The following is a 14,505-nucleotide window of genomic DNA, read 5'->3' as shown; positions in this document are numbered from 1 at the left end:
CCATCCCGTCCGGTCATTTATGAATAAACCAGACGTTATGCAAATCGCGACCTGTGATATGATGAATGAAATACGGTCGAAATGTGTAGAGATGTTTAAAAATGGCGGCAAAATTTCTACCGAGCGATCATTGAATTATTCATTGGGAAACGGAGGTTTCGACGCCGATGCGAGTTCGAATATTTTTGGAAGACAAAGCGTGCAACCAAAACGAAATCGCTCTTCAATTTTAGCTCAATTTTTAAGATTATTTTAAATCTTCATATTTTTAACTATTTTATTAGTTTATATTTTGTAGACTTATACATTTTAAGCATTTAGTAAAAGCATTTTGAATCGTTATTTCGTAAATTTATATTAATTTTGTATTGGCAGCAATGTTATGTAAATTATACTAATAAACGGACTATCAAAAATAAGTGTTCCGTATTTTGTTGTTAATTTTTAGTATTAATGGCAACATAACACTCTAATAAATTCAGCCTTGTAACACATTTATCTTTAACGATTGTAACGGTAGCAAGACAATTAAATAATTAAGTCTTATAATTAAATTGCGCGGGATGGAATGATTGAAGGGATAATATCTCCAGCTACTTATACAAATTACGTGTATTTGCAACGCCACGAATACCAACAATTATTTGTCATTATCTCGACAATAATATAAATCAATGTTATTGGACTTTCACTTAAAAATTGATTATTTTAATATACTAGTATTTCTATACTGTACTGTACTATACTAGTATTTCTATACTGTACTGTACTATACTATACTATACTATACTGTACTATACTATACTATACTATACTATACTATACTATACTATACTATACTCTACTATATTATACTATAGTGTACTATACTATACTGTGGTATACTATAATGTACTATATTATAATGTACTGTACTATAATGTAATTCAATGTTATTAGACTTTCATTTAAAAATTGTTTATTTTAAAATACTAGTACCCCTATACTATACTATACTATACTATACTATACTATACTATACTGTACTATACTATACTATACTATACTGTACTGTACTATACTATACTATACTATACTATACTGTACTATGCTATACTATACATATATCACTTGTGGAGGTCTTATTAAGAGATATAAGAGAATATTTGAGGGAGAAGGACAACTAAAATTGTGGGAAACTTTGTGGAAATATGGGGGCGCGTATTATTATCGACTATAGAAAGAAATTGACGTAGTTTGATAATAAAAAAACCACGGAGAATAGTTGCAGGGGACCCCGGAGGTGGGAGACGGGAGAAGAGTTTTCGTTGGGAGGCATTTTATAATCGCGCCGTTGAAAATATTACGCCGCGGGCTTGCGGAAGTTCCTTGCCGCGATGAAAGGAGGCAAGCAAGTCTTTCCTTTCATCCCATTGTCGGTCGACCAGAATATATATTTGCTAGTTGAAGAAGCCAGGAACGGGGCGAGGACACCACGGCGAAAGACGCTTTCGACGGACCCGTGAATTTATTTCGTCTTGGCTCGCGAGCCATTAGCGGAATCAAGGGGAAATTAAAACGCATTACCTCGGACCGGACGAAAACATCTTCCGATCCGAAACTTCTCAAGAATAATAATTGCAGTGCGCTTTGTCCGTTTGTGCCCACCGCCGACGGATAAAACCGAGGGATGCTCTCGGACAAAATGAGAAACACACAAAAGCTCCGACTCAAATTATTTGAAAAATTGTATTTCTCGCATAAAATTATTTAACCGTAGAATCATCAGATAAGTAAAAATTGCTTGTTTCAGATTTTTTTTTGTCTTAGGATTAATGGAACTAAACATCCTTTTTTGAGAAATTTTTTAATATATTATAAAGCCGAAAATTGTTCACAATAAAAACAAATTGTATATTTAGCCCATTGAAAATTAGATCTCTGAAGTTTCAATGAAGTGGCACTGACATTTAATGCAGTTTTATTAGTTTTATAAGAATGCAATAAAATGTACAGTCTAATGAAATTTGATATTGTTTGTAGTACAGTATTAAAATATTAGAATCATTGTTTTAGGTAAGTGTGGTCGGTACAATTAATTCTTAGACGACTTGATTTCGCACAAAAATTCGCAGTCCAATGATAATGAGATATTTAGATTTGTCACGGTTCACACAGTCGTCCATTACGTGTGCCAGGTGGTACGTAACGTGTAAAGAACGCGCAAAATGTTTACAGTATTATACAGTTTGTATGTGCAGGATGAGTCGGTCAGTTGTGAAACAGGTTATCTCTTGTTTGGTTAGACGGTGGTTATGCAAGAGAAAGTTGAATGGCAAGAGAAGGTCTACCTTGCTGTGTGGCTTCTCTGCGTCAGTGCAATGACACCCCTAAAAAGTGCAGGTGCACTTTCCGTCAATGGAACCCGAGGCATGATCAATAACGCGCAGCACGGACACACTTTTTCCGAATTTCACACATACTTTGGCTTTATCTCGGATTTTTAATTCTTTTTCTCCTAACAAAATTTATATTGCTTGCTCCACGAAGTCTCATAATTATCCAAAAAGAAATTTCACGATTACGATACATAGCTTCTCGACTGAAATAGCGGTAACGGTTAAACTTCACCTCGACAACCCAGAAATTTTTAACTTTCTATTACATAATCCCGTACATCTTGACGAGAAAATGGCAAAAATCGAAGTTTCACTGCGAGGAATTCACTGGTTCAAAAGGTATTAGTCGAAATAGCTGTTGGAATTGAACAATTGATTAAGAAATCCTCAACTACACATTTTCAGCAATTGCAGAACGGTCGCGAGGGAAGCTAGGAGAAATGTTAATGACAACGACTTGTCAAAGTAGCTCACGGACCGTCCTAAAAGTTTCAAGATTCTCGGTTCAGCCTGGGGGCCATTATCGAGCCGAGTGTAGCCTCGAAACGAGGTTCTATCTCCGTCGAAGAAAGCTGGCCATTCCCAGATTCGTTTCTCACGTAAGCCCGTTTGACTCATCATCTGGCCAGTGGTTAGGGTTAACGATTAGGTCAACGACCCCTCCCGAGACCGTCCCGAGGTTGGCCGAGCATTTCCTGGGAAAGATAGGGGGGCATGCCGTTTTTCAAGAATCCGTCGTTATAAATATCGCCTAGTCGACGCGGTGGCGACGAGCGTAAGAGAGCAAGACCACGCGGACCCTCACTATTTTTAGTCGAACCTTTAAATGAGTATCTGACATCTGGCTCGTCAGGGATCAAAGGTCGTTTTTATAGTTAGAATCCGCGGACCGTAAATACCGCTCGCTTCCTAGATGGAATCAGAATAGATCAACCTCGTTGATCACTCGAGAAATCCAATAATTGCGACGACTTCTGTCGTGCAAGATTGAGCAACGTTTCCGGGCACACGGAAACCGCGAGTCCGCGCTTATCGGATGCCATCTTCTCCCCTTTGTGATACTCTCTCGGCATTGTCGACGCTGATTTCCTTTTTAATCTGTCCTTCTGACGCCGAACCGGTTGGCCCGCAAGAGCTGCCGAACCAATTATCGAGGTTTTTCGAAAAGGAGTCCCGACGATGTTGATTTCGATAAAACTATTCCACGATGTCCTTGTGCAAATGTCTTGCTAAGTTTCTTTGCATAGTTATGACGGTGTCGGAAATAAATTGTGTACTTTTGTACAACGATTTTGCAAGAGAGCCATTTGGTTTGAAACTATACTAAATATATTTTGTATCTTTTTACAGCGATCTTGACTGTGTGGGACAGATGTACAAGAAAATTGTTTGTTTAAATGAACGTCTGACAGTCTGTACGCAGTGTGTCATTTAAATAATATTCTGAAATTTGATTCTGATTGTAGGGGTTGTTTCCACCCCTCTAATATAATTTGTGGTAGCTAAGAAAAATGTTACTCAAATGTCAGTAATAAATGGCATAAACGAATAATTAATAGATTGCAGATGCATTTTTTATAAAATCGGGTAGATTAAGTTTGAAGTAACAGGAAGATTAATAATAAATTGAATAAATAAATTGAAGAGGAAACGTTAAACATCACTTTCTAGCTAATAACATTGTAATATTAAAGAGGGAAAGAACTTTCTGTTTAGTTTGCATTTCTCACAATAAATGTGAAACGATTTTGATTTGCATACAAATCCAGATAAAGTTGCCGTCTACTAATTAGAGTTCAGAATATCCTTAATTACTTGTGACAACCAATTTGTTTCAACCATATTACAGACCTATACCTTTTGCAACCATCGTAAATAAATAGCGGTCGTAATACGGTAAATAGGTCGCTTCATTGGTTTCCGTTTGACAGTTAACGAGTTCCGTGTGATTTCCTCGATCAATATTTTCATGCGTTTTTCTCTCCCGTGCCATTCCCAACGCGATGATAACGCCAATGTTCATTAGAATCAATATTCTTGTTCTACTCCTGGACATTATTTCTATATAACGACGATCGGAAACTGTATTTCGAAGAAATGCAATAACCTGAATCGCTACGTTGATTGGTAACGAGCATACGACACTGAATTGGCAAGAATGCAATAATATTTCAATATAATGAATTAAGCGTGACGGTTACGACGCCAACGTGTCGAGAGATGAATGTTTTCGGTCATTCATCGTGAACCGAAGACGTCTCTGGACGTACATTATCTCCAATTTGTAACATCGTCGTAAACGAAAGAACAATGCCCTATAAATCTTGCGGAACGCAACAGATTCCCGAGCCAATAATGGTAACAAAGAGCAGAAACCTTGAAGATGACAGTACGTCAGGTTTTTAGACTCTGATCATTGATAGCGACTCCATTGTGTCAGATGGGTGTAATGAAAGACGAGATGATGGAAGAAGAAACAATATGACGTTTCTTAGCAAATCTAGATAGAAATCACGTTGGACATCAATTAATGATTGTTCTAAAAAATTGTTGTAAAGAAATATTTGGTCTTGGCTGCCATACGCGTAATCTACATCTTCGGATCGATGAAGATCTGTAAAAAAAGGTTGCCGGAAAATTGTCCTTGAGCTTGAATTTCAAGGTCAAATTATTTTCTTTATTGCCATTTTTTTTTGCAATCAACGAAGATCGACGATATTTTTCTTTTACAGTGAAGAGTCGCAAGAAACTCATCCCCTCTCTCGGCCTCCATCAAAAGTTAATTTGCATAAAAACTCGCGGGCATAGTGATCCAGGGAGCGTAACAGCAAAGTCGAAGAAGTTGTAGCCTAGTTGTAGCCTAGTTGCAGGCAGCGTCTTTTCATGTTACAAGCGAAGTTCCGCGATTCCGCGAGGTTCTGTCTGAATAATTGAACGATTCCTACGGGCCTAACGATCGGACGCCGCGTGAAAATAGAATACGAGGGTCGTTAGCAGTCGTTCAAATGAAAATTTTAGCATCCACTGGTGGCTGAAGCCAGCGTTCTCGGTATTATCGGTAATTAAGCAACGCTCTCAGCGGAAGAACGGCGCAATTCCGGGCAATTGGCACGACGAACGCACGGGACGCGCTGTTTCCCGAATGGTTATGGAACGGTGCCCGACTGTTTCGTTGGATTCGCGTGAAACGGAAAGGGATTCGCAGTTTTCAGAAATGCCGACCGCTTATTACCGGAAAAGACTAAATTAATGTCCTGAAATATAAAACACAATAGAACCTCGCACCCCTAGACGCATATTAAATTATCCTCCGCGGGTTTTCCCGTGTTATTTTTGTTTTACGTTACTTCTTCATTACTGGGTTGTGGATTTTTATCTGAAATAAAATTTGTCTGCAGGCTATTAGAGCTACACAGATATTTATTTTTTTTTTTTTAATCATTTGAACGGCTTGGAAATAATACAGTACAGTAAAGTCTCGACCTAAGCCGAACGGATGCACGCGATCTTAGTTCGCCTATCCCCTCCACTGGGGAGTATAGTCCGCGAAGGATCGAGAAACTCGAGCTGCCATGATCGCCGAGCAGTGTAAACATGCTGCGGTCCGTGTTTACACGCGCTGTCCTTCTCTACGTTCGGCGCCCTCAAAGCGGTCGCAAGAAATTAGGAGCCCTACACGATCTATGTCTCAGCATGGATTCGAGGATTGGACTTAGATCAAGACCTTACTGGACTATTTTCAAATTCTTTGATTATTTTCACAGATTGTTTGCATTTGATCTACCCATTACTAGCATAAATGCATAAGATTGTCAAGAATACATGGAATTTAAAAGACGCGAAGAGCATCAAAATTCGATAATTCCAAGTATGTCGATAATTTGAATTTTCTATATCCCGAGTATCAGGCAATTTAAATAAGTCAAGAACGTAAAGTACTTCAGAATTATTCTAGGAATTTTAAGAATGGAAGGACGTTGAAAATATAGGAGGTTTCAAGCTGTTTCTCACTGTAATTAATTATCAAAGCGATGAAAAATGATGGTTGAAACGTAACATCGAAAAATAGGAGCATCAAGTTGGACGATCGTTAAGAGTTCGTTCGGTAAAAAATTAGTGACGCATTAACCAGCGAGAAGAATCGAAACGTCGGCAGTTCTCGGGTAGATATTTATCCCAAACTAGACCGTCGCCGTGCCAACGACCCGGATCGATCCGATCGAACCCGAAGGAACGCGTTATCCTGCTCCCGCAGGACGACTACGTTCTTCGTTCAGTCTTTTCGCGAAATAATGTCGCCGCGGAGAGATGCATTCCAGTTGTTGGAACCAGGCTGGCCAAGGAATTCGACCCCGATACGAGAAAGTGCTTTATGCTGTCGCGGAAGACAAAGGCCCCGGATCCCCGAAGTGTCCATAATTCTTTCCAACGGGACTGACACGCGAGGATATAACAAGGATCAGAGGCATTTTTTAGATTGAGCGACCCACTTTTACAACGTGGTCCTGAACCTCGTCCTCGATCGTGGTTCCCCAATTTTATAATAGTTTCACTTAGAACCTAGAATTTCTAAAAAGTACAGAAACTCCTTTCCATCTTTCACAATTTTAAGAAATTGAAAATGGTCGTTAAATTGTCTTAATGTTTTTACCGTATTGAATTACGTCCACTCATTCGTAAAATCCGCAGTCCGGTTGCTACAGTAAAGTCTTCATCTAAGCCGAACGGAGGTACGCGATCTTAGTTCGCGTACCCCTCTACTGGGGGGGGGGGGCATAGTCCGCGAGGGGCCATAAGCTCGGTCGCTGAGCAGTGTAAACAAAGCAAGCATGCCGCGGTCCGTGTTTACACGCGCTGACTTTTCCTACGTTCGACGCGGTCATAAAAAAAAAAACAATAGCAGCCCTACACGATCTATGTCGCGGCACGGACCCGAGGATTGGGCTTAGATCAAGACTTTGATCGTTTGCTGCGCCTAGCAAAATCCCGCCTCTCTTAGCTTCCCTAATATTATCGATTCCTCCTGGAAATCGTCCGATCGAATCAACACCGCCATTGCTTCATTAACAATTCAAAGTACAGTGGAAATCCCTTGGAGATCGAACGAAAGCAAGTCGATGCATCACTGCCGTGAACTTCTCTGGGGGGGGGGGGGGGGAGCGATCTACGGCGATCGTCTTCGGTAAGCGTTGCCAATGGAGGTAGCAGCGATTTAAAAGCGTCGTTAGAAACTCGTTTCGCCCGGGCCATTTATCACCGAACAGGTCGAATGCATATTCCTAGGACCGGAAGCGTGTTTACGGGCACACGGGTGTTCCGTTTTCGACGCAGCCCCCGGATTTATCATCGATTGTTTTCGCCGGCGAAAGATTGCGAACTGGGTCAAAGCCGATCACCGCGCAATCGCGAAGAAACACGTTCCACGGATACACACGGACACGACGTAACAATTCGTTCGATCCGGAGGTCTACACTCGCGGCGAGGCACTTTAATTAGACGTTTTAATTGGTAATTAGGAGAGATAGGAGCGGCCCGCGTCGGGCCTCCGAAAATTCCATTGCTCGTTAGCGATCGGTCCCCCGCACCACCCCACCCACGTTGCATCCCCCCCCCCTTTTTGGTCATTCTCCCCGTCGTCGAGGTTCCCCCTACCACTGTAAGAGCATCGGTGATCTTACTTTGACCATTGGACTCTGAATCCGGTGTCTACAGCACTGGTCGGATACTTTGTATACGGATCAACTGATTCGATGGAGGACACTTGAACTGTCTATCCTAATTCAAAGCAAACTGGTCAGAGCCAGAAACAATCATCTCCCCTTCGACCGTGCGTTACACACGAACTTCCTATAAAGGTGTAGGGAGTCTCTCGTACTCTGGTCTAGTCGGCTTTGCTACATTCCGGTCTTCAAGTGATCGAAAAAGTGGCCTGACGTATTTCTGTCAAGGGTAAGACTTTCGAATTGCCCCGCCGAGCTTCTCGCAACTGTTACACGTCATTCTACTCGTTTTGATGTGCCGAATACGAACATGACTTTCGTATCTCGTAGAAATTACTGTGTCACAGACGCACGCTTGTGGGCAGAATTCAACGTGCCGGTAAGGAAGTTTTCTACGAATATTTTGGGAACTTAACAGGCACCAAAAGCTCGAGGGGCAATTGTAATGTTCCCAAAATAACTGTGCAACCCAAGCACACTACTATCGGCGCTGTAAATCTTGAAAGAGTATTCCAGAAAGATCTCAGGAATAATTACCGTGTCGACTTTCGTGTTGGTAAACCCAGAAATTGAGACAGGTGGTATCTCTACCACACGATGTGGGGAATTTTTGTTTTCTAAAGTACTATTATAAGGGAAAATAAATCGTTTCAGTTACTACGAGAACAAAGTTGCTATTGACTCCTAGTGTAAAAGCGTGGCATGTCTTCTACGTTTGCGCCGCCCCTGTGTTGGTTCGCGGGAGCTAATCTTGTCCTTGGGAGACCCAAACTTGGAGCAAAGTTCCGGCGTTGTATTTAGACTCTCGAGGCTGGGATTCGCGCGCAACACCCTTTGAAGAACCGTCGCTAGGTGACTCCGGCGAAGCTACGAGCCTGCCGCGATAAGGCTGGGCAACTTTCCCCATGAAACGACAGCCCGAGAAGATCTAACGATAAGTTAGGGTACTTTCTCTCTTTGGAAAACGAGGCGCGAAGTTGCCACGGTGGTGCCAGAATCCGTCGGTCGATATCGTTTGCCTGTCAAGGCAAGTATCGTTTGATAGAGAAGCAGACTCACCGGAAACTGGAGCAAGGATGGATGACCCAGTGACCCGCAGCCTTTTGCCTGATCCGTTCCTTCATCAGCGCCTTCTTGCTGCCGAAAAGCTTCATGGCCAGCTTGTTGTCCGTCGGCTGGAACAGGGCTTGGAATTGATTCCTCAAGAAACTCTGCTTGACTTCCTGGCCCGGGAGACCCGGACCAGGCTCCTCCTTCGGCGTCCCATAGAGGGACACGTCGTCCACTCCGAAGTGGACCTTCCCGCTGCCCTTGTAATTCATCTCGTTGCCTGAAAAAAGAAAAACCTTCTCAGCGTGTCGTCCGAAAACCATTTTCCTTCGGCCCATCCGGTGCCGAAGTACGCTAAATTTAGGCGGTTCTCTGCTCAAAGGGAACCCCCCCATGATACGTGTCACTGTAACTGCCGTTAATATTGAAACGCTTCCTATAAGACAATAACTTTTTTTTTTTAAATTGTATTATATCACGTTCTCTTGGAAAATTAGGATTACTTTACTAGATAACGTGATATATTTTGTAAATATTATAAACATAAATATTATTGACGATAAGAATTGGTGTTGTAGAGTATACATTGTGACATTAAACGAGTATTTTTATTTTAGAAATATGTATAATTAAATTTTTACACGTTCTCATTGTGGACAACCAGTTTTGTAGATTCATAATATGTAGACTGTGGATTTTATGCAAAATAAAAATTGTTCGCCTTAAGTACAATACGAGCCAAGTAAAAATTGCTTTCTTCTTTTGATAATGTTGCCAAGCTGAAATATTTTCGATCTGTCCATTACTTTCACTTGCGCCTACTCTTTATAATATTATAATAATTATATTCGTATTATTGTGGCTTTAATTTCTAGGGGATAACTGAACAGCATAAAATATGAAAATGTGAAAGATAGTACTAGCAGGTTTATGACACGAATGACCGAGATACGTCGTTTTACAGATTGTAGCAGACGGGTTTTTCAGTGGACGAAATTAATGGGGAAAATTCAAACCGATATCTAAACGTCAATTTATTACTACACTGAAATTTATTACCAGCTCCCAACTCAATATGGATTGATGTGTCATAAATTTTACGACGCCACTATAGTTCTTACTAAAATCCCCTGAAGCTATATATCCTCGTAGTCCAACCCCATTCTTCCACCCTCCCCACAAATTGTTGCAGTGAATCACGGTCCTTTATTAAGAAAAAAGTTAAATTTCTATTCTAGTTAAATTTTACTTATTCATTGCAATGACAATTGCAGCCAATTATAGTCTGTTTCTAGAAAGAAAAGAACCACAATTTGAAGATTTGTTTATACACGTCCTGAAAGTGTTACAGATGCCTCATGTTTTATTTAAAAATGGATATAAAGCTCAAAATGGGGTGGAAAATATTTATAAAAAATTGTACAATCCTTAGCGAAAATATCCCTTCTTACCTTATGATGTCGCCAAGATATCTATCTGTGATCTATGGTTATGATATCTATTAGTCGATGCGACATAAATAAATTTAAAAAAAAATTGCAACAGAATTATTTCTCGCGCGCGTGCACTGCTATAGTCTATTCGTCGTTTCCATTCTCGGAAGTACAGCTAACGTGTAACATCATGGAATTACAGTTAAGTAGAGCTACTCGCTAACCGAGCAGGACAAGTCATCTAAATCAATGATTCCGTCGTGTCGTGTGCAACAAGATAATAATAAGAGAAATATGCAGCCGAATGCACTAATGAGTGTAGTCTGTACGGTCAAGTTCAGCCGGAGCAACACGTCTCGCCCATCGCCACAAAAAAAAAATCCCCACCACCGGTCGTTGACGCACATGCGAGTATGCGAGGCTCATTCCGATCTCCCATTGACTTCCTTTCTAGCTCCGAAACGCCGCCACGCATCACCGGCGGCCACATGTGAAATGTAAAAACTTCGGGGCACCGTTCACTCCATTAAATACAGTTAACTGAGAGAATTCCCTGCGAGAGTCTCCTTTCCTGCCATCAGAGATAATTCATACCTCGAACTGGGGATCATGCTCTGAACCACCTTTCCTTCGATTGCCACAGCCTCAGTTAGGCGAATACACAGAAAAGTAATATTCACTCCCCTCCACAAGTCACCGGACACTTATTAAAATTAGAAATTTTTCTTTTATTACAGGACCTATGTCACGAAATAAAAATGGCACTCGCTAATCGTTTCAAATTGTATGTCAAAAATTTGATTCAGTGAATCATTGTCCACAAACCAAATTTTACTTTTCCGAGGATAAGCATGATTTTCAAAAAAGATATTAACGCATTCGAACGAGAGGCAACATTTTAAGTGAATGACTGATAAGTCAGAAACTGTGCAAACATTATTAAATGGCGTCGTTACATCGTGGAAGAGCAAGATAATGTTTCATAATTTGATACTTTGTTGATTAAGTTACGTTATCGGTAAGAGATTGTTGCTCGTTCAGTGAACGATGATCTTTGCGAATTTTTCCATAGGTAAGTTAAAACAGTAGTCTATTAGTTCATAAAAAATATATAAAAAGGATAGCAAACAAACTGAAGTCTCTAGATTACAAGTTCAGTGAGAAATTTCTCTAGATTAGAATTATCAGAATGTGACTGTCTATACGAATTTACGTACACACGGAATAATTCGGAGAATCTGAAATTAAATAAAATGCCCCAATATTTAATATCAACAACATTAGTAAATTAATACATTAAATGTAATCTGATTATTTGAACATAACAGTCTATTCGAATTTAGGACTTCAAGTTAAATCAAATGTACTTCCAAGATTAATAAGTTCGCGGAAATTCTATACTACATTCAGATAAAATAATTTAGAGAATCAAACAAATTTTATTTCCGATATTAATACCTCCAACAAATTAAAGATAATTTAACACTGGAATCAGTTCCATAAAATGTTAAAATCTACTGATTTTCAGTGACGTATGTGACCAATAATAATCGAGGAAACATTTCCGATTGCCTATCGTCCCTAAAGTGTACCGATCGCACCGAAACTAACCCGCTGTCGATTAAAATGCAAAAGAGTTCCGAATTAGCATAATTAAATAGTAAGTTCGCAATGCTCGAAGATTCTTTCCCGGGAACAAGAAGGTGACCAGTCCTCGTTAATAATCGCCATGAATATTTATCGAAGCAGCGACGCTCATCGTCGGCGCAAGAACGGCTTACGCGAAAGTTCGCCGGTAGCTCATTAAGACACCGGTTGTTGTTGTGTGTACGTGTAATTATTAGCCCGGCGGAAAGATTTCGGACCAAGTTAAACCGAGTTTCAAGATCGTCGTCCGAGGAGGAAGTTCCGGCGGCCGGCCGGCCGGCGCAAAAACATTAATCGCTTCGAAACTGATTCGGGATTCATCAGTAGACTTCATCCTGAGCACTTGAATAATTACAGTAATAGAAGAAACCCATTACAACCGCGGCGGGAGGAAAAGGCGAGGACTATCTTATCGCGTAACGAGATCCCTCTAACGAACCAACAACTTGATCATCTCAAAACTTATATAAATGAATAACCGCCGGTCGGAGTTGCGGAGGATTTCCGCCTCGATCATCAAAAACCCACGATGCAAGTAAGTAAATAATCTAATTGGACAGATTAGGCGTTCGTTATCTCCAAACACGTCCATTCGCTGTACCTCTCGATTTAAACTGGGCACTTTTGTTTTCGAATTTTGCTATTTTTCTGCTGATGGGACCGCACATTTTTCACTGAAAAAATGATTGTGCACACCCTTGATCATGCGGGAAGTTGTCCCAGAGGTTCTCGAAAATCAATTTCAGAAATCACCTCGGATTTAACATCCCGGAACCAAATTCCCCCGAATGAAATTTAAGCACGACGCACCACAACCTGCAAACCATACTCACTTTGGAGCCCCTCGCGTGATGCAACAAATCACCGAATCTACAACCTCGTCCGTATCACGGAAACCATCGACCCTCCGCAACGGGCACCGAATCATCTACAACCGTCGAGAGACGGAGACCGGTATCACACTAATTCCGACCAATCCTTGCAACCTCGGTTCACCTGAGCAACCCGGATCGCGAACACTCTAAATCCTGCCTCGAAGAACAGCTTCGCTGTCACGAATCGTTGAAGGATCACTCGAGGAACGATAAACGATAACGTGACAGCGGCGTGGCCTGCAGCCGGGGCCAGTTTCCGAAGAACTGCGGAACAGCATGATCGAGGGGTCGGCTCCTCGGAAGGGTCCTTGACGGCATAGCGATCCCAGAAGGACTCACCGGACTCGTTCGTGCTGTGGGAGCACAATCCCGGCCAGCTCGAGACGAACACGCGGCGGCGACCGTCGGTGTCCTCCAGCTGGTGTTTTCGCAACAACGGCCTCCGGAGATCGTCGAGCCTTTGCTCTTGATTTCGATGGTCCTCGGGCATCGTCCGCGAGACCGCAAACCGGCCCTGTCCGGGATCCGCGAGAACGGTGTCTGCCCCGGTTTACCGCGTAACTGGTCCCCGGAGCAGAGGTTGACTAATGACGAGCGGCACGCGTGCCGCAAAACGAGCAAACGCCGGCGAAAGCCACGCCGAATGCCAGACAGAGACGGCCGAACAACCACTGACCGGTTTTATTGTGAAACCCGCGGGGGAAACCGGCGTGCTTCGATTCTTCGGACAGGCTTCTTCCTTGCCGGAGGATCGCATGCAGATCAAGCCTCAGCCTTGACACTCGAGGGCCAACGCGCCCGCTCGGTCAAAACCGTCGAACCCTACTTTCACGACATTATTTCCAGCTAGTTTCCTTGTCTGAACCCGTTTTGTTCGACGCCCCCGTCAGCCGTCTTTGTCGTCCAGAAACGACGGACTGCCCTACTAGAGCACAGTGATGCTATCTCTGGAAATATTTGTCTGCCGTGCAAAATTCAATACGGACTGTTCCGGTAATCATGCTTGCTGGGGACTTCGCCAGTATATGACTCTATGTACAATCAGGTAAAAATATAAAATTGATTACAATTATTGCAATTTACTGGACAAAGTTACTCGTGTATTGAAGGTATAATATAATTTGACCCTTAGCACTCGAATTTTATCGATGTATAATGAGTATATGATTTTATCTATGTACAATCAGGTAAAAATATGAAATTGATTACAATTATTGCAATTTACTGGACAAAGTGACTCGTGTATTGAAGGTGTAATATAATTTGACCCTTAGCACTCGAATTTTATGTATGTATAATGAGTATATGATTTTATCTATGTACAATCAGGTAAAAATATGAAATTGATTACAATTATTGCAATTTACTGGACAAAGTGACTCGTGTATTGAAGATATAATA

General features: G+C 41.5%; 1 protein-coding gene across 7 annotated transcripts in view; it reads right to left on the bottom strand.

Moving 5' to 3' along the window:
* Ih (hyperpolarization activated cyclic nucleotide gated potassium channel Ih) overlaps positions 1-14,505 on the bottom strand; it is a 225,566-nt gene that overhangs the window by 74,906 nt on the left and 136,155 nt on the right. For all 7 annotated transcript variants that reach the window (XM_076788621.1, XM_076788615.1, XM_076788616.1 and 4 more), the window contains one exon: positions 9,159-9,429. In XM_076788621.1, coding sequence (XP_076644736.1) covers positions 9,159-9,429 — 271 coding nt within the window. The remainder of the gene's footprint in view (positions 1-9,158; positions 9,430-14,505) is intronic.

The sequence above is a fragment of the Halictus rubicundus genome, chromosome 5 (genome assembly GCF_050948215.1).
Source record: "Halictus rubicundus isolate RS-2024b chromosome 5, iyHalRubi1_principal, whole genome shotgun sequence".
Classification (NCBI taxonomy): Eukaryota; Metazoa; Arthropoda; class Insecta; order Hymenoptera; family Halictidae; genus Halictus; species Halictus rubicundus.
The sequence above is the reverse complement of the archived record's forward strand: the minus strand, read 5'-3'. Positions and strand labels throughout refer to the sequence as shown.